At 46.4% G+C, this 19,131-nt stretch overlaps 5 protein-coding genes across 5 annotated transcripts; 4 read left to right on the forward strand and 1 right to left on the reverse strand.

The window, feature by feature from the left end:
* Positions 1–5,802: 5,802 nt before the first annotated feature.
* J4E78_001923 (uncharacterized protein) lies at positions 5,803–6,961 on the forward strand (the record flags this gene model as incomplete). Its single annotated transcript, XM_049362576.1, has 2 exons — positions 5,803–6,329; positions 6,379–6,961. The coding sequence occupies 2 exons, from the start codon at positions 5,803–5,805 to the stop codon at positions 6,959–6,961; spliced, it is 1,110 nt and encodes a 369-aa protein (XP_049225168.1).
* Positions 6,962–7,521: 560 nt separating this feature from the next.
* Positions 7,522–8,637, forward strand: J4E78_001924 (uncharacterized protein; the record flags this gene model as incomplete). Its single annotated transcript, XM_049362577.1, has 3 exons — positions 7,522–7,676; positions 7,895–8,027; positions 8,080–8,637. 3 exons carry the CDS (start codon positions 7,522–7,524, stop codon positions 8,635–8,637), a joined length of 846 nt encoding a protein of 281 aa, XP_049225169.1.
* A 3,114-nt stretch (positions 8,638–11,751) lies between these two features.
* Positions 11,752–12,729, forward strand: J4E78_001925 (uncharacterized protein; the record flags this gene model as incomplete). Its single annotated transcript, XM_049362578.1, has 1 exon — positions 11,752–12,729. One exon carries the CDS (start codon positions 11,752–11,754, stop codon positions 12,727–12,729), a length of 978 nt encoding a protein of 325 aa, XP_049225170.1.
* A 700-nt stretch (positions 12,730–13,429) lies between these two features.
* J4E78_001926 (uncharacterized protein) lies at positions 13,430–14,404 on the forward strand (the record flags this gene model as incomplete). Its single annotated transcript, XM_049362579.1, has 4 exons — positions 13,430–13,648; positions 13,711–13,817; positions 13,871–14,291; positions 14,342–14,404. 4 exons carry the CDS (start codon positions 13,430–13,432, stop codon positions 14,402–14,404), a joined length of 810 nt encoding a protein of 269 aa, XP_049225171.1.
* A 2,872-nt stretch (positions 14,405–17,276) lies between these two features.
* Positions 17,277–18,441, reverse strand: J4E78_001927 (uncharacterized protein; the record flags this gene model as incomplete). Its single annotated transcript, XM_049362580.1, has 3 exons — positions 17,277–17,941; positions 17,996–18,204; positions 18,254–18,441. 3 exons carry the CDS (start codon positions 18,439–18,441, stop codon positions 17,277–17,279), a joined length of 1,062 nt encoding a protein of 353 aa, XP_049225172.1.
* Positions 18,442–19,131: the final 690 nt, after the last annotated feature.

The raw sequence follows: 19,131 nt of genomic DNA on the forward strand, positions 1-19,131 counted from the left end.
CTAATGCTTTGCATTTATTAGTAGGCTTTTATTTAAGATAACCTACTTTAGAATATTATATAAGCAGATAACTTTACGTATCTAGGCCTAGGTAAGATCTAAGCTATTCTAATTACCTCTTACTAGAATATAATAGACTATCTTAGTAAGTCTATATATAATAACTAGTATTACGTTATAGACTTAGCCTTATATAGTACTAGAGAGAAGCTTTATAATAAAATCTATAGTAGCTTTCTTTTAAAGTTAATCTAAAAAAGGTAGAGGTTCTAGTAGGCTATATAGTTTATAGTAAGCTAGCGTTACTTTACAGTAGGCTAAGTAATTGCAATAATACTTAGTAACGTTCTTTTTTATACTCTTCTAGGTATATTAATGTTAAAGCTTTTCTAAAGTATGTCTTACTCTAAAATATTCTACTAGTAGGTTATTATAGTACTCTATAAGTGCCTTTAACTTACTTTCTATATTAGTAAGCTTCTAGAAGTAACTATAACCTATAATAAGTTCTAATAGGTCTATCTATTCTATGTCTAAGTCTAATTCTTCTAAGAAGAATTTGCTAGCCTTATTAGAGGTGTTCTAATCTTCTATAAGCTCTTACTCTCTTAGTTTAGTCTAATTAACTTACTTAAACTTATTAAGCGCTTTACTTAATTTATTTAGTAGTTCTAACCTAGAACTAGACTTTATTAGCGCAGCTATAGCTAAAAAAGCCTTCTTACCTTTATTAAGAATAATATCTCTTATAGGCTGTATAAAGGCTTTGTTATACTTCTAGGCTAGCTTCTATAACTTAGCTATATAATTAAGGCAGCGTAATAGGCTATCTACTAGATTAGTACTTCTAGAATAATAAATTAAGTTAAAATTGTATTGCGTAAGTACTAGGTAAGACTAAACTTAATAATAGTTAAAAGCTTTAGTTTCTATAAACTACTTAAGGTTTATATAATTAGTAAAGATCTTAAAATAGATACTCTTAAGGTAATATTACTAATATTCTAAACTTTTAATAATAGCTAATAGTTCTTAGTTATATATATTATAATTATACTCTACTATAATAAGCTTACGTAAATAGAAGTTAACTAAGTACTAGTTATCTAGCTTAGGTAATTCTATAATATATTAGCTTAGAATACCTAATATTATACCTCTAGATATATTAACTTTAATCTTTGTCTTGTAATCTTTTTTAAAGTAAGCTAAGATTAGTTTCTTTAAGAAAAAGTTTTTAAGCTTATAGAAAGCCTTTCTAGTAGCTTTACTAATATCTAGAGACTAGCTCTTCTCTTTCTATATAGCGTAGCTGCCTTTAGCTACGCCTAGACTTTTCTAGGTTAAAATAGTTAATAGTAGAGCTAATTTAGAAAAACTAGTAATAAATTAGTAATAGTAGTTTATAAAGCTAATAAACACCTAAATATTGCAAACTATACGCAGCTTAGGCTAATTCTAGATAGTCTTAATATAGTTTTAGTTAATCTTAATTTTGTTAAGTATAATAATATAACTAAGGTACTTAGTGCGTTAGGTATACTACTTACACTTACTAAGCTTTAAATAAAGCTTAGCCTTACGTAGTCTCTATAAGACTTTCTTAATATATACTTTATATTCTTTAAGAGTGTTTAAGAAGATAAGAATATTATCTAGATAGATAATATATAATATATTAATTAGACTAATAAAAGTCTAGTTAATATATATCTAAAACTAGGTAAGTATATTTATAAAGCTAAAAGGCATTACAGTGTACTTAAAATAACTATATTAGGTGCAAAATGTAGTTTTCTACTTATCTTCTTTCTAGATATAAATTCTGTAGTAAGCCTTTTATATATCTAGCTTAGTATAGTACTTAGCTTATGCTAAGTAGTCTAAAGACTCTATAATTAGAGGTAGTAAGTATCTATTCTTAATTATAATCTTATTTAAGCTATAATAGTTAATATATAGCCTTATAGAGCTATTTTTCTTCTTAATAAAGAAAATAAGTGCGCTAGCTAGCGACTTTAAGCGTCTTATCTACTCTTATACTATATACTCTTCTAAGTACTTTCTAAGAAGCTCTAACTTAGTTTAAGAAAGATTATATAATAGCATGTATAGTAGATTTATTCTAAGTTCTAAGTTTAGAGCTAGGTCTTATAGGCTATGCTTAGTAATAATTACTAAGTTCTTCTTAAAATAAATATTAATAAACTCTATATATAGTAGAAGTATATTGCTTATTTAAGACAAGGATAAGTTATTCTAACCTACTACGCCTACTAGATAGATATACACGTCTATACTAGAATTACGTATACTTCTTTTAAATAATTAGGCGTTTTCTACTATAATCTTTTAAAAAGAGCTAACCTCTTTAGCCTTATTACCTCTAAAAAGCATACGCTATAAAGCGTAGTTTAACCTAGAGTTATAGTAATTAATCTATAGTAATTCTAAATATATAGTGTACCTATTTAGGTTAGACACTATAAATAGAATATACTATATCTTTACGCAGCTCTGTAAATTAGTAATAGTAATATCTACTTTAGTTATTCTATAGATAGTAAGCTTTTTACTATTAACCTCTTCTATAAAAAGGTTAGGTAAAAGATTAATAACTAATTCTTGCTTCTTTACTAATATAACAGAGATAAGGTTTAGTTATAAACTACTATTAATTATTACTTTTTTAGGCTTAAACGTCTTAAGAGTAAACTTTACTATTAAGAGTTAGAATAGAGTAGGCTATAAGGCCTTACGTAGCGTTTCTATATTTTTATTCTTCTTATTTAGAGAGATATAGGCAGTAAGATAAAAGATTAATTCTTCTACCTCTAGTCTTTTCTTAACTTAGACTTATTAGCAGACTTACTTATAGCATTAGACTTATTAGCCTTTAGACATTTATTCTTATAATAACTAACTTTACTATATCTATAGCATGTAATTTGCTTTTTAGATACGTTATTATTACCTAAACTACCTCTTTTTAACTTATTCTAGGCTAATCTAGCGCGCTTAGCGTTTTTTAAGAGTTTACTAGTACTCTAAATATTAAATTAATCTTAGGTAAGTTAAAGTCTATTCTTCTTAGGTAGTTATAGCTTATTTTCTATAATATAAGACTTTTATTAAAAAATAAAGTTAGTATGTTCTTCTACTTATAAAAGTGTAGAACGTTAGTCTATAAAGAGTAAGAGTAAGCTCTTTTTAATATTATTCTGCAAGGCTATAGTATACTTTAGTACTTATATATCTAGTGTTTAGTCTAATCTAAGTTTCTTCTATAATAGCTTTATATAATCTAAAAGGTCTGTAGAATTCTAATTACTACGCTATATAGTACGCTTAAGGTAATTATAGGCGTGTTATTTACGCTCTTATAAGAAACTAAGTAAGTTTAATATAATATGCTTAAAGTCTATCTATAATAGTGTCTAAGTAGAGTTTTAGTACTTCTTTAATACCTAATAGGCATGCTATAGAGTCTTTAATAGCTTAGAGATATATATAGTACTAAAATTTACTTTTTATATTTCTATTATAAAGCTTTATAGTATATAAAAAAAGTATAACTTATAATTCTACTTCTAGTAATTATATTACGCTTAGTTAGTCTTTAAGAATAACTATAAAAGTTTAGATCTTAGAAGGCTTCTAGTAAAAAGAGCGTTCTCTAAGTAAGTTATAAATAGCGCTCTTACGTTCTTCTTAAAAGTAGTTAGGTTACTTATAGTAACTCTAGCGTAAAAGTTCTATAACTTAGCTAGCTTAATACGCTTTAGTTAAAGAGTTCTCTAAGTATAAAGGCGTTGTAGCTTCTAGTCTAGAATAGCCTCTTCTAGAATATTCTAGGTCTTATTAGAAGTAAGAATATAATTCTATAGTAATAGCAGTAGAATTAGACTATTACTAACGTTATTATCTATTTTAGACATAAAAGGTATTAGCTTATATACTTTCTTCTTAATAGAAGTTAGTACTAATAGACCTATAGCTAATACTACTACGTTAAATAGTTTTATATTATTATTAACGTTTATTAGTATATAACTATTACTATAAGTATTATAAGTAGACATTATATAACATAAGCGTATTATAAGGTAAATAATTTAAATATTAAATAAGTAACTAATAATTAATATAAAATGTAAGAGATAGTAGAGTAATAGTATATTGTCTAGTAAGAATAGATAAATTATTACCTTTTAGGTAATAATTCTCTAGATCTACTTATACTTGCGTTAGGTTAGGTTATATAACGTTGTCTAACTGTCTAGAACATAGGTTCCTAACACTAAGACTAAGAGTAGTATACCTATATTATAATAGTATAATTAGAGCTTTTTAAAGTTACTAGTAAAAGTATTATAAAGTAGTTAATTATAATAGATAGAAATATAAGTTAAGTTTCTTAACTAGCTAGTATAATATTCTTACTTCTTCTTATAAGCTCTTATATTAATAATACTTCTCTTTTTATACTTCTTCTTATAATATTATAATAGCGTAGATATACTCTAGTTAGAGAGCTACTTATATAGTTTAAATAACATACACTTCGAGCAGCAGACTCTAGAATTCACTAGTACTTTTAGACGATGCTTATTATAGGCACGCCTTACCGCCTTTGCTCGCCAAGCAAATCCGCTTCTATTGCGGCCCCGTCTTATAAGATCAAGCAATAGCTTGAAAGCCGCCCATCGTTGTCCGAATGTTCGCTCAAGTTTCCTCGCGCTCAGGGGCGGAGTACGGAGCGGCCGCACTCTGGGTGGTCTTCCGGACGGAAGAGTAATGGGCCGCATCCGATTACCACCACAATAGCAACGGCCCTATCCTCATCAATCCGCTGCGCTGCCAAGTAGAAAGAGGCAGTGTTGAGGGCACCGAGTACAGTAGCAACTACGGCATTGTAGGAATCGCATTGTCATAAGATGCGGTTACGGCCAACCAGACAGGGTGGCATTTAGGCGAGCAGTCACTTGGATGCTTCCTTCCCTCTACGGGCCAACTGCGCCCCGACGAAATGAGCAATTGACGTCACAATGCTTTGTGCTTACTCCCGGGGCTTGGCCTACTTCGTTGATGCTGCCGCGGTGTTGCTGTGCAGTGGCGCCAGCACTACTTTGTGGTGGTCGCGTGCTCAACGAGGATGGGCACGCGACACAGTTGGAAGATGGGAGGTGAATACGAGGCGAATAACGATGAGATGGGAGGAAGCCTGTGCCTTTAGCGGGTTGCGCGCCGCTGCGCATGTCCCAAGCCACTAAAGTTGAAAAAGTGGGACTTTGATACGCTGTACGCACGCTTTGATCAAGACGTCTGACCTCCTTTGCCGGCAACCCGGGGGCTTCGCGAACTTGTAGCAAGCACAACCATAGGCCCGCTAAGCATCGAGTGAAGCAGGCGGACTCCTCTCCTCTCCACCTAAGCTGAACCCTTCCCCTCTTTTGTTTCCCGTCACTCCTTTACCTGCCCAGGTGTGTTGTCAACATACTTTGTGTCCGACGACAACCCTCCGCGCGTACCCGGGGATAAAATAGAGCCGACGACTGCAACCACTGCCGGGCCACCTTGAGCAGCATTATCTACGAGCATCCCGAGCCGGCGCACGCGACACATCATGGCGAACACGACGTTAGCAGACAATGGCCAATGGAACAGCAAACCAGCGTGGAAGCTGCCGGGATGGTGCGAACCTGTTGTACGTAGCCAAAACCACTCCACAGTATTCGTATACACACAGCAGCATGCTGACAGCGTCACGCGCAGATGGTTGCCAGCATCCTTTTCTTCGCCATGTTCATAACACGAAAGCGCGACTTTAAAATCTTCGGCCGGTCATCACAGCGCACCGGCTTCCTCGACAACACCCCGAACGAGTCTACCGACCGCCTCCTCCAGTCCGACAGCGACAGCGAATTCGACGAGATTAGCGCGGTTAAGAACCCCAACGCACCCAAAGTCCGAAGCATCTTCTGCTGGAGGGTTACAACACCCAACACATCGCGTTTCCGCCACCATGTCCACAGTCGCATACTGCAGCGCTTCCCTTTCTTGATTGAGATGTTCTATTGGGTTATCAACTATGCATTCTACCGCATGACTGGCGTCGTATCGGCCAAGCTCTTCGCTGGGCGCGGGATATGGGACGTATCTCAGGAACACGGAATTGCAGTACTGGAAGCAGAGGAGTTTGGCCTCCTGAGATTCCTGTTCCCGGTCCGAGAGAGGGACGTACAACAGTGGTTCATGCATGGACACCAAGATGCGCTTACGGTGCTGAACAAGTGCTATGCGCTGATCCACATCCCTGGAACTGTTGGGTAAGTTTGCTGTGGCCTAAGTTCTTGCACCACCACTGACATTTTCAAGCTTCATCTGCTGGTACTACTACGTAGCCCCGTCGTTTGACACCTTCGCCATCGCCCGCCGAACCCTCACCCTTACCAACTTCTGCGCTTTCATGACCTTCGTTGTATACCCATGCATGCCACCGCGACTTCTACCCAAGGAGTACGGCTTCCTCGACACCGTCCGCCATGACGATGCACAAAGTGTATGGATGAGTGGCAAGTTTGTCAACCAACTCGCAGCGATGCCCTCGATGCATTTTGGCTACGCATTCTGCATTGGCATGACCATGATCTACCACTCGGGTCTCTTCCGCCGCACCTTGGAACAGGGCGAAGTGCGCAAGAACGCCTTCTGGAAGATCTTTTACCTGATTGTTGGAATAGGATACCCCTCTTTCATCCTGACGGTCATTGTTGCCACGGCCAACCATTACTTCATGGACGCCTTGGTGGCTACCTGCTTCGTCTTCTTCTCGTTCCTTTGCAACAAGGTCTTCTACGTCTTCATCCCGCTCGAAGATCTCCTGCTTTATGTTATCCGGGCAGATAAGCCCGTTCCTACAACCGGTGACCGCTTCCACGAGAAGGGTGGCCGGTTATAGTTTTGGCAGCTTGATCTCGGCCTTTGGTTTTGGTTAACTACCACGGTCGCTTACACTTCGTCGCATTTACAGGACATAGCATTACAGGCGGCGTTGGTCAAAGCAGTACACGCATCGCACTTGGTTATTAGACACGCGGCGGTTTACATGTACATATTCTGAATTCATACTCAAACATTATCCTTCGATTCGTCCTTCGGTTGTTACTATAACTGGATGCTGACCAGTCGTACCTGTGGACGCAAGCTAGAACGCGCCAAAGCCGGTTCCTGCGTTAGCGCAAGTGAAAGCTCCCCAGCATTCGCGACGCGTCCGAGCTCCCGGCGTGTGCCAGCCATCATCTCCAACCTCCCCCTCAGCACTCCGTAAGTCAGTCCACCCATCACCAGACGCGGTTCGTGCAGGACGCTATAGCGCTTCACTCTATCTACTTTTCGCAAACCATACTGCTTGTCGTGCGCTGACATTCCATTCCGGGACAGCTACTCTTGAGCTTCAGATAGCTTCATTCGCTTTCGCACACCGTCACTCGTTCTCGCAAACACAGAAACGCAGTCGCCATGGCGGATCTCGAGCAGCAAACCCCGATTGAGGGCACACCGATCGACGACATTGAGATGGAGGGTGCGGGTGATGCTGGAGCTGGCGCAGGTGAGGAGACAACTCTCCTGCCGGAGATTGAGCCCGAAGCACCCAAGCTGGTTCTCTTCGCTGAGTAAGTCATGGCCACGTACATTTTCCGGTTCGCAGGATTGGACAGCTAGCTCGCTTGAGACGAGGTGCTACTATCGGGCGCATGAAGTTTGCCAGCTCTGAAGGGCTGAAGGCAACGCGCGCAACACCACTCTCAGCTCTATGGGCTATTAGCATATACTTCCTGGCTCTGGAATACTAGCGACATACATCATGAACGCGCGGCTAATATGCGACCAGTCTTATGAAAAGTCCGATCGTTGAAGTCGTCGTTGGCTCAGGAGACAACCGCACCACATACTCAGCACACGAGGCAGTTCTCGTCAAGTCACCAGAGTTCGCCAAACAGGTCGAGAAGTTTGCGCCAGGAGGGGTACGCTATCACGCCATCAGCGAGTAAATATGCGCTCACTAACAGTCTCCAGCCTCGTCAAATCGTCTACACTGATTGCGATGTCGATGCGATGGGCTCAGTCGTCGAATACCTCTACACAGGCGAATACTTCCCCAAGAAGACGTCAGCCGCACGCGATGCGCCCCTCGAGAAAGACCCGCGACAGCCTGTAACCGATAATGACGGCTTGGGTCTCCTCGTCCACGCACGCATCTATACGCTTGCCGATCGTCTCCAACTTCCTGAGCTGAAGTCGCTCGCACACTCCAAGATCCACCGCACAGCGTCGACTGCAAAGGGCGAGCTTGCATACGCACGCTATGTATACAAGGAGTCTAACCCGGAAGATGCCACAATCCGCAAGCCCGTCGCTGCTTTCTGGGCCACACGAAGCTACAGCCTGCGCCACGACGCGGAGCCAGAGTTCAAGGCAATGTGTCTGGAATTCCCGCAATTCTCGTATGACGTGCTGCAGCTCGTCTTGGACCAGCAGGAGAAGAAGCGTGGTGGTGATGATGGACCAAGCCGGAGTGGACCAACTGTGGTTCCTGGAAGCACGAGGAAGAGGGCTAGGGTGAGTCAAGTGTAGATGCGATATTCAATGTTGCTTCGTGCTTGATTCACCTCGTCGTCCTAGACCACGGCTACATCGACCTCTATCAAGACTACCCACAACCTACTAGAAGCGCTACTCACACCTCCCTTCTCGCGTATCTACCCGAGAGTCCTTCCGAATCTCTTTGCAAATCACCTCGAACGCCAGCTGCGTGTCCCGCGTGGCTTCGGCGATATTCTGTTCTCAGATCTGCAGGCTGTTTCTCCTGCTTACACCAATTCCTTTTGTCATATACACGTCCATGATCTTAGTCACATTTACCGTCGAAGACCAGCAGCGAGCTGATATTCCATAATATCAAAAATCTTGTTTGTTGTAAGGTTGGAGGTAGCGCTGGCTGGGACGGAAAGTTTTCGAATGTAGTACCATGTACAGTAGCCGAGATAGGTATTTCCGGAATCGAAACCTATATAAAGCAGACGACAAGCTTGTCGATCTTGAATATTTGATTAGCAATTGGTGCAACGCCTTGACCGCGCTATGTGAGGAACAGTATGTTGTTGAGACCAGCCAGTAAGACGTGGAGGTCGTTCCGTCACGGCATAGTGGTACGTCCCCCAGCCTTCGTATATGCCAGACATCGAGATTTGAGTAAGCTCTCTACTTTCGTTGCAAGGAGCGGAGTATATTTCGCACAACACAGATCGGATACAACAGATAACGGCAAAGTATAAACTCGGTGGGCAAAACTACCGTGAACTTGCGAATCCTGTAAAATACATGGTTATACGCACTTCACACAAGGAAAACGTTAAAGAGGTCTACAACCTACATTAAAATGGAACATGTAAGCTATGATCTGCAAGTAACCCTGGGGGAGCTTCAGAGGTGTACGTACACCTTACTCGAGGTCAAGACTAACTATCTAGAGCCTACGTTGACGCTAAGTCGCCTCATTGCATATTTGTATCTTGATGTAGACTGCAGCCTGTTTAGTATTTGCCTTGTCTGAGTGAGGTGCAGCCATCTTTGGTTTTACCCCAGGGTCACTCACAGATCAGATCGTACATCTTCTGAGACGCGACGAACGATCTGCGGGAGACTTGCCTATAACTGCTGTCATGAGATGCAATTACTTGCATGCACCCTTGCTGGAGGAAAAGCCGAGAGATGCATGGTGACGTTGACGGGTAACTTGCTGCAGGGACGGGGGTCGCCTGGCGCGAACATAATACAGCGCTATAACAGAGGTACAAGTTTTGTTGGGACGACGGTCTTGTACTGTATGCATAGTGACCTTTGCAGGCACGTAGAGGCGTTGCTACCTGGGTACGTAGGGTGCCAAGGACGGTCGAAAGAGGGGTTATATGCCGCTTCGTGATGTGGAGGTATTGTACTTGAGCGATTAGTAGGGTAAGAAGAGGAGCAAACAAGGAAGAACCGTGGCCGTGGAAACAAGCAGTCTTTGATGCTGATGGGTAGGTAGTAAGAAAGTAAATGGAACTAGCAACGCCGTCGTTCAAGTGTGTCGACTGTCGAGCGGACCAAAGGACTAAGGTGGTATCCACGCTAACGGTCACGGAAAGCTGAATCGGGGTCTTCCAGAGCTCGACGCTCCCATAGCCCGGTAATTTATAGCATGTCGTCGATCCGTGAACCATTGGCGATGACTGCGGACAATAGCCCTCTGACATCTGTCACCCATCGGGTCGCGAGATTGCGGACCGGCTGTCGACGAGTCGAAGACGCCACCCGAGGGTACGAGGGCCGGTCTGGTCTGCGCGAACACGTGGAGGTGCATCGCCGTGAGTGAGTCTACGATTTGCGGTGGATCTATTGGCTGCAATGTGCGATCGTAGAGTTTGTGACACAGCGACCCGGGCCCGCGATGCATGCGTAGTGGTGCTTGATGTACAATCGGTCAGGAGGGTGTGCAGCTGCGTGCTACCATTGCCCGCGACTCTGAGGCAGTGGGCACGCGCTAGACGCGCATTGGGAGCGGATATTCTGTAGCCCCAGAACTGTGAGACATGGTCACGGTGGCAGAAGTGAAGTCCCAAAGTGGTGGAGGCAAAGCACAACAGGGAGGTGGATATATACCAGCGGCCGCGGCCCAGCTGGCATGAGTGTGGACCCGAGTCTGGCCAGACACTTCTAAGATTGATTTCTCCGAGCGTCCAGTTCATCTCGGTAAAGGCTCTCACATGACAGTCGAATAGGTGTCTCGAGGGCTTCTGCACTGCTTCCCAGGCTGGACAGACCCTGCAGCGCCTCGCATCTGCCCCGCAGTCGCCTGGCCAATATCTCCCAGCTGCAGCACCTCATACGGAACCCTCTCCGGAACTGCTCCAGCCCATGCATGCGCTCATCCCGCTGCTTCTTACTTAACAGCCAATTAACCGCCAATCACGCCTGCCTGGCTCCACCGTCTCTCCTGCTCCCTCTCGTCGCGTGTAGAGAGACAGGCTGCTTGGTGATAGCGGCGCGTCTTCTGCCTGTACAGCACGGCCCGGTGGGCCAGCAGTCTAGCCTTTTTCTGCTCTCACGAGACCCGCTCCCGGGCCTCGCATCGTGAGTCGCACACTCTTCAGCGCTCCACGTACCTTTACATCGTGACCCGCCAGCGCATTCGGCGGGCCTCACCGCGCGCATTCCAGCCACTTTACGCTACTGCCCATGGCCACCGTTTGTACAAGACGGCAGCGAGCTTCGGAACGGCGCTTGCACTGCAGTTCCAGCCAGCTTGACCAAGTCAGGACGCAATCCTTCTAGCGTCACTTGACCCTACAAACCAACGCCACGCCCCGAGGCTATCGATTATCGTGTCTTCAATAATTCCGTCTACCAGCACTACCCGTCTTCATCATCTCCTGGACGCCCGCCTGCTGTACTCCTGCTACACAACCACCCTCACTACCATCGCCAACCGCCAATACCAATACGAACCCCCATCCTGGTCGACACGCTAGCCGCGCTGATCGTCACCTCCAAGTGTAAGCTAACATCCTATACTACACTGGAGTTTTGTTGATCCATGGCAGACAAAGCACATATTCCATCGCACATCAATCTCTCCGACTATTCCTCGACACGCTCTCCGTCTGCACAGTACATCGGTAGACATCGGCAACATATCCACACGTCCAAATGATCCAAGTCTGTCACTCGGCCCCTCCATACAAGACCGTGCATCCGAGGCGACTCGTGCTTGCACCGGTCATACAAAACCAAACCACAATGAATCCCCCCTCAGCACCCAACCCGGCAGGCGACGCAGGCGTACTACCAGACTTCAACAACCTCAGCCTCCAGGACGCACCATCACCGCCCGCCAACGACGACGATCTCGACGTTTTGACCATGTCACGGGAAACCGCCATGAAGTTGATCGCACGCTCAATAATTGCCATTGCCAATGCAGCTGGCGATGTGCCCGCCACACCACCACTTTCGCGGCCCGGGACGCCTGGCGGACGGGAAAACCACCTCATACGCTCCCACCGACGGACAGCGTCCAGACCAGCGACGCCTATCCCCGCCGAAAAAGAGAACCACCAACCGACCGAGCTAGCTCCACCGGAAGCGGGTCACGATGAGCCCGTCACCATACACGACATTGGCGCCGGAGCGCAGCCCGAGTCCGTGCAACGAGCCAACATGGCTCGCAAGTTTTTCTCTAAGACGGTGCCTAAAGTCGGCGTCGAGGAGTACATGAACCGCATCCAGAGATTCTGTCCGCTGTCCACGGGTGTCTGGCTAGCTGCTGGGTCGTACATGTTGCGATTATGCGTTATCGATAGGAGCGTTCCCCTCACATACCGGACAATGCATCGGCTCATCCTGGCTTGCGCTCTCGTAGCGATGAAGGCATTAGAAGATCACAGGTGGCCGCAGAAGCGCTTTGCTGCCGTAGGAGGTGTCGACGAGGCGGCACTCAGCCGACTTGAGCTATGTGTAGAGTTCTTGCTGTCGTTTGACGTACAAATCTTCACACCAGAGAAGCTCAAGGAGCTGACACTTCAACTGCAAAAGGCGGGACAGGCTGCAACCATGACCTGTAGATTACCGACATCCTTCAGCCTGAAGATGAACAACCCGAAAGTACGGAATGCGCAAGCTGTTTGAATTGGAACGACACAAGGGCAAGCATCTCCTTTTGTTTGGAATTTTAGGATATCCCCATCTAGCATGGCAATGGCGTTTGAGTAGCAAAACACGGGCATGACGGCCAGAGAAGCGTCTGTACTATAGACACCAAGAGGTGTACTGGAGAGAATCTCAAAAATTTCGACGTGCAAACACAGGCTGCATTGAAACCCACTTTTGGCGGTAGAATGTGGAGACCCGATAATGTAGATTCAGGTACCGGCTCCAAGTGGAGGAGATGCGAGCCGAGCAAGTCATGTGCAGGCCGAGATAGCTGCTGATAGTGTCGTTGGGTATCCATGGAAACAATGGCAATCACTGCAATTGGCAGATTGTTGACTTGGATCATGTACGTCCTTTTTCCATGGTGTTGAGGCGTCGCAATGAGACGACCATCCTTGCCAATCACAGTTTAGCGTGCGCGGCAACGACGATCGTGCCCCTGGCGCGCCGCATGTTGCTTGATTGCTTCCAGACTGCATCCTTCACCCGACACTAACAGCCACCGCCCAACACCCGCCTCTACCTGCCTTTACTCGACGTCTGCCTACATCGCATTCAAGATCCGCATACATTGCGTGTATCGTGCCCCTCGCTCTGCCACCGGACAGCGCTCGACGCTCGCTTTCACGCCACACCGCTGCCCGCCCGTCACTCGTTGCCCTCACAAATCCTCACCATGACGCGGATAATACTACCCTTCGCCGCAGTCGTCGCTGCCCTTTCTCCACTCGTCAGTGCCGGGGTCAAATTCACATCACCGAAAGCAGGCGACAAGATTGCGGCTGGCGGAGCCGTCACAGTAAAATGGGAAGAAGGTGGCACAGGACCGAAGCTTACAGACCTGACGACGTATGAGTTGCAGGTAATCGTGGGAGGCAATGATGGCACTGAGCAGGTAGGTTGCGAAGAGTGGCATCAGCACAGGCGCAATGAAAAGATGCTAATGAGGGGAAACAGTTCCCAGTGGGCGTCATCACAACAAGCGGCGCGTTCACAGCGGGCAACACAGCCTCGGGCAGAATTGAAACATCTCAGTCTGAAGACCTGAAAGACGTCAATGCCTAGTAAGTTCCCACCCGAAACCCAACTCAACGACCGGCTAATCTGACCGCCATAGCTTCATCAAGATGATCGCAGTTGGGAAGACTGGCGGTCAGCTCCTCACCTACTCCGATCGCTTCCAATTCAGTGGCATGACGGGCAAGAACATTCTGAGCCCCGCGGTCAAAGCCGCCGTCAAGGACATTGATACCACAACCGGGCCGCCGACCGTAGACACGACGACCGATGGGACGAATCCTGCTGACCCCGATCCGGTTGATGACGACGTATACAAGGTGGACTACGCGATGCAGACGGGTCTGACGCGTTACGCGCCCATGCAGCCTGTACCGCCCACTAAGATCACCGCCAAGAACACAAAGCCTTTGTACCCTACAAGCAGCGTCAAGATTGCGAAGTCGAGGCTGCCGATCCCGAGCCAATTGACTACGCTCACGCAGAGTCAAACCTTCTCTGTCAAGAGCATGGAGAACACGGTACGTTATTCGGTGTATAGACACGCTACAAGTTTACTGACATCTTCCAGGTTGCCGCAGCTCCTCACGCCACCGACGACATGGCCAAATTCCTGAGGCGCTGGCAGGACTAGATTTCCCTCTATGACATGCATTACCGATTCGAGAACGAACGCATCGAACGAAACAAAGCGACCGTGCTCCACCGTACGACAAAGCATAACCACCCAACTCTCGTGCGAAAGACTTTGGGGTCAGTATTTGGAGCCATATCGCATTGGTCAGCTCGGCTGCAGCATGGACACGTGCGATTTTGGAGGTATCATTGATCTATCGCATGGATTGACAACGGCATAATGGACCGGCGTTTGGGGTTCGAGCGTGTTTTGCGGCGTCAGACGACTTGTTGTGGGTTAAGAATTTAGACATGATTATGTAGTACTACGAAAATTAGCGAAGCGACATGCATATCTGGACATCCAACAAAGATTCGCGACGTGCAATTGATGATCACATTCAGAAGAGTTGCACCTTCCTGTTACGATCGCGACTGGTAGACCGCGGCTACCCGTCAGATGCAAGCTCACCCCACCACCCCACCTTCGTGGCCTGTAGCTATCAGCGCGCCTAACCAACAGCAAAGCTCCTCCAAGCTCCTCATGCGTGCCCTGCTACCTCAAATCAGTCGTTCACTTCGACACACTCTACGTCCACGTCTGGCATCACCAACACACTCGGCGACTGCAACACCTTGCTTTTACACTTTATCTGCAGAGAGCGGAAGCTGGACCAACGTGCACAAGATGGCGATTGCCGAGAACTATGAAGAGGTGCTGAAGGGCAAATACCCGGCCAAGGCACATGCAAAGAAGGTCGCAGAGTGGATCATCGAGAAGGGTGGAGACAAGAACGGAACTATTTACCTGGAAGCGCAGAAGCAGAAGTTGAACGAAGTATGCATTCATGATGATGTTGGTCGCAACACAGACTAACGTACTTGCCAGGACAACGACGGCGAGGCACCATTCCGGTAGGCATCATCTGGATCGGGGTAAGCATGCGCTGATTATCTCTCCATCTAGTCAGCGACGCTACTTCTTCTATCTCAGCGGCTGCGAGCTGCCAGATTCGTATCTTGTATACGAGATTGCCACCGAGAAGCTCACACTCTTCATCCCTCCTGTAGAGCCGGATGAGGTTATCTGGTCTGGTCTACCCATGAGCCCGGAAGAGGCCAAGGCCAAGTACGACATTGACGAATGTCTGACTACCAAAGACATCAACTCTCACCTAGCAAGCCAATCCGAATCTGCGCAATCAACCGTTTACGCTATTCCGGAGCAGGTATCTGACCACATCACTTTTATTTCCTACAAAGAGAAAGAGTTCAAGCAGCTCAAAACCGCCATTGAGTACTGCCGCGTCACAAAGACAGACTTTGAAATCGCCCTCATCCGCAAAGCAAACGTCATCTCAACAGCAGCCCACGAGGCCGTCATGAAGGCTGCGTCGAAAGCGCAGAACGAATGCGAACTTGAGGCTGTATTCCTCAAGGCGTGTGTAGAGCGCAATGCGAAGAACCAAGCCTACCATTCTATCGTGGCTGCCGGTGAACACGCCGCGACGCTGCACTATGTCAACAATGCCGCTCCAATCTCGGATCAGAACCTTTTATTGTTAGACGCAGGCTGCGAGGTCGACTGCTACGCTTCCGATATCACACGCACATTCCCCGTGAAAGGCAAATTCACAACTGAATCCCTTGCTATCTACAAGATCGTTCTGGACATGCAACATCAGTGCACCAACGCGCTCAAAGCTGGTGTCGTATGGGACCACGTACACGAGCTCGCCCATAAGATTGCTATCAAGGGGCTCTTGGAACTCGGTATTTTGAAGGGCGATGCGGAGGAGCTCTTCAACAAGAGGATCAGCGTAGCTTTCTTCCCTCATGGCCTAGGTCACTACTTGGGAATGGACACCCACGACTCTGGCGGCGACCCCAACTACGCGGACAAGGACGTCATGTTCAGGTACCTAAGAAAGAGAGGAACTCTACCCGAACGCAGCGTCATTACCGTGGAGCCTGGTATCTACTTCTGCAAGTTCATCATTGAGCCGTACCTCAAGGACGAAGAAAAGAAGAAGTACATTGATGAGAGTGTGCTGGACAAGTACTGGAGTGTGGGTGGTGTGAGGATCGAAGGTATGCTGACACAATGAAGGGTGTTGAAAGTATGCTAACGTATTGCAGATAACGTGCTCGTTACCAAAGATGGTTTTGAGAACCTGACGCCGACGGTCAAGGAGATTGATGATATTACTCAGTTGATTGTATCTGGACAGTAGGGTGACTCCGTCGCCGTCGCGCAACTTGAATACATAGTCATGTAGCGTAACCAACGCAATCGCAACCGCACTGGCCATGGTCGGGCTTCATTAGGATTGTATGCACTATCCAACCCTTGAAAAGCCTGTGCACGATACAAATACGCAAGCCGAATATGAAATGTTGAACTGCTCAACACACTGAGCAATGTAAAGACGGCACTCAGGAGCGCGACAGCTCTAGGAGTAGCTACTATTCCTGTCGCAACATACCAACAAAAAACCGAGGTAGAAGTATACATCACATCAGGATGTACAAACTCATCAAGTTTTAGCGACGTGTATGCAGCAAAGTGCGACTTGGTTTTGAGCACCCGCGGGGATAGTGGTCTTGTAGAGCATAAAGTGTTTCGTCTTTCTAGATGCTCACTAGTCTAATTATACAGAAACGAAGGCAAAAAACGCGTATAAAAGTGATTGTATAGAAAAGAAGAGAGCAGCACCTGGTACAAGGGAAAATTTGAACAGGCCTGCAGCATACAACAGAGTAAACATATCCAGACTAGAAGACTTGGCTCCATTGTAGGCTCCAGAGTATCCTGAGTTTCCCTCGATTAAGGTGGCAGCGTTTGGGAAGCGCGGAGTTGAATTGGAATCTCTTCCATGAGTCTCCACGCTCTAGTTGGGCTGCAATAACGCTAAGGTAGCGATGCAGTAACCGTACCCGGCCCAAAGGTTAGAGCAATCCTCGCTCAACAGTGAGTTAAGTTGACGCAACGTGGCCAAAGGGACTGGTGCGGCCTCGCAGGTACTGCCGTCCGAAGGTGTATAGTATTTGATGCAGCCTTCCACAGCGCCAGTGATGCTAGTGTCCAGGACGCCACTGTCAGCAGTCTGGGTATCGGCATTCTGCTTGGGCGCTGGCTGTTCATCCACGGTCTGATGTTGTTCAAGATCAAGTGGCTGATCGTCGTTGCTATTGTTGTTGTCGTTGTTGACAGTCTCGCGGCCCGCAGTCTGAGCAAGGCTAGCGACAGCACCGTTGTCGCAGCTACTGTCCCCGAAAGGTGCGATGAGACGGTTCGCAATATCTGAAGCGTAGCATGCAGTAGCGCCTTGGCCCAAGTTTGGATCTGTGACCTGATCGCCGGAGTTGTAGAGACGCGCTGCTTTGTAGTACTTGCTGTCGTCCGGAGTGGCACTGAAGGCGTCCAGCGCCTTCTTCAGACTTAACCTTAGACCTTCTCCGGTGGTGCCTTCGTGGATCATGTCATAGATAACGTTGGCGGGGCAGGGCGAGATGGAATGGCAGGAGGCAGTACCTGCGCCTTGCATAAGACCCGCTGGTGTACAAAGTCAGTGTATGTATCTCACGTAGTTCAGGAAGAGACACTTACGGTTGGGCGCGTCGGACGCAGTAGTGGGAGCACGAACACAGCCCTTGGACTCTTGCATCATTATGGCGAGAATGAGCTCTTTGGGAACGCCAGAAGCTCCTGACTCTGACTCAATACTGTCCTTGACGGCCTGAGTTTCGGCGTCGCTGTTGTTGTCGCCCCAGCCGTGATTTTCGCAAGAACCCCTGATAGTGTCTTGATTGGATGCCCTACTAATGTGTAAGTAAATAACATACTCTTGTCTTGATGGAAACATACCAGGCGTCCTCGAAAGACTTCCATTCGCTCTGCCTCGGCCATCCCGCAGCGGTTGACCCGTCACCACCAAAAGTGATGTAAGCAGCTCGCGGAGCTAGAGTAGTAGATGTTGCGACACGAGAGTAAAGCGGGAACGCGGTTCCAAAAGCGATGAAGCTGCTAGCAGCGAAGATAGAGGTTGGTAACATTGTTGTTGTAGCCGAAAAGCTGTTGCTCTAATGCAAATCTTGGGAGAAGAAGACAATACAATTGAGTGTTCGTATGCTGGAATATGCACTAGGCTGGTCGGTCTGATACTCGTATTAGCATTGTAGTCTTCAACCCATGTTTTGGGGTTGCTCTCCGACATGGAAAACGTATACGTACGCGGTAAACGACTAGTTTGACTCGGGCGTTGATTAAAGAAGAGAGGCTTCTGAACTGAGAACCAGGAAGAACAGAGGGAAAAGAATGTAAAGAGTTGCTTTGGCGATGAGGTCCTCTAAGTAGTCGCGCAGTAAAGGCGATACATTCGAAACACACATCGCGAAAGTGCCCACAATTGTAAGCGACAAGAACAATCACTTCGCCCGGAAGGCCTTGCAATTTCTCAAGATTCGTAAGAAATCTTTGCCTTGCGAGGTGGATGTCGCAAACGCCGCCCCTGGGCATCCCTGTCAGTCATACCCGCGCCCGTTCCTGGACGTTTCCGAAGGGGGCGAAATTACGCAACGACACTACATATATTTCTCGGTTGTTCGCGTGTAACCCGAGACCCGAAAATCCTAGATAAAGCGATTCTTTCCATGTGCGATACTGTTGATGAGCGCATATTGAGTTGCTGCAAGATATTGTGACTGGCCCAACATAGTCAGTTGATGGTGCGAATCTCTCGAGAC

Source organism: Alternaria triticimaculans, assembly GCF_023758025.1.
Source record: "Alternaria triticimaculans strain BMP 0046 chromosome Unknown scaffold_2, whole genome shotgun sequence".
NCBI classification, from domain to species: Eukaryota; Fungi; Ascomycota; class Dothideomycetes; order Pleosporales; family Pleosporaceae; genus Alternaria; species Alternaria triticimaculans.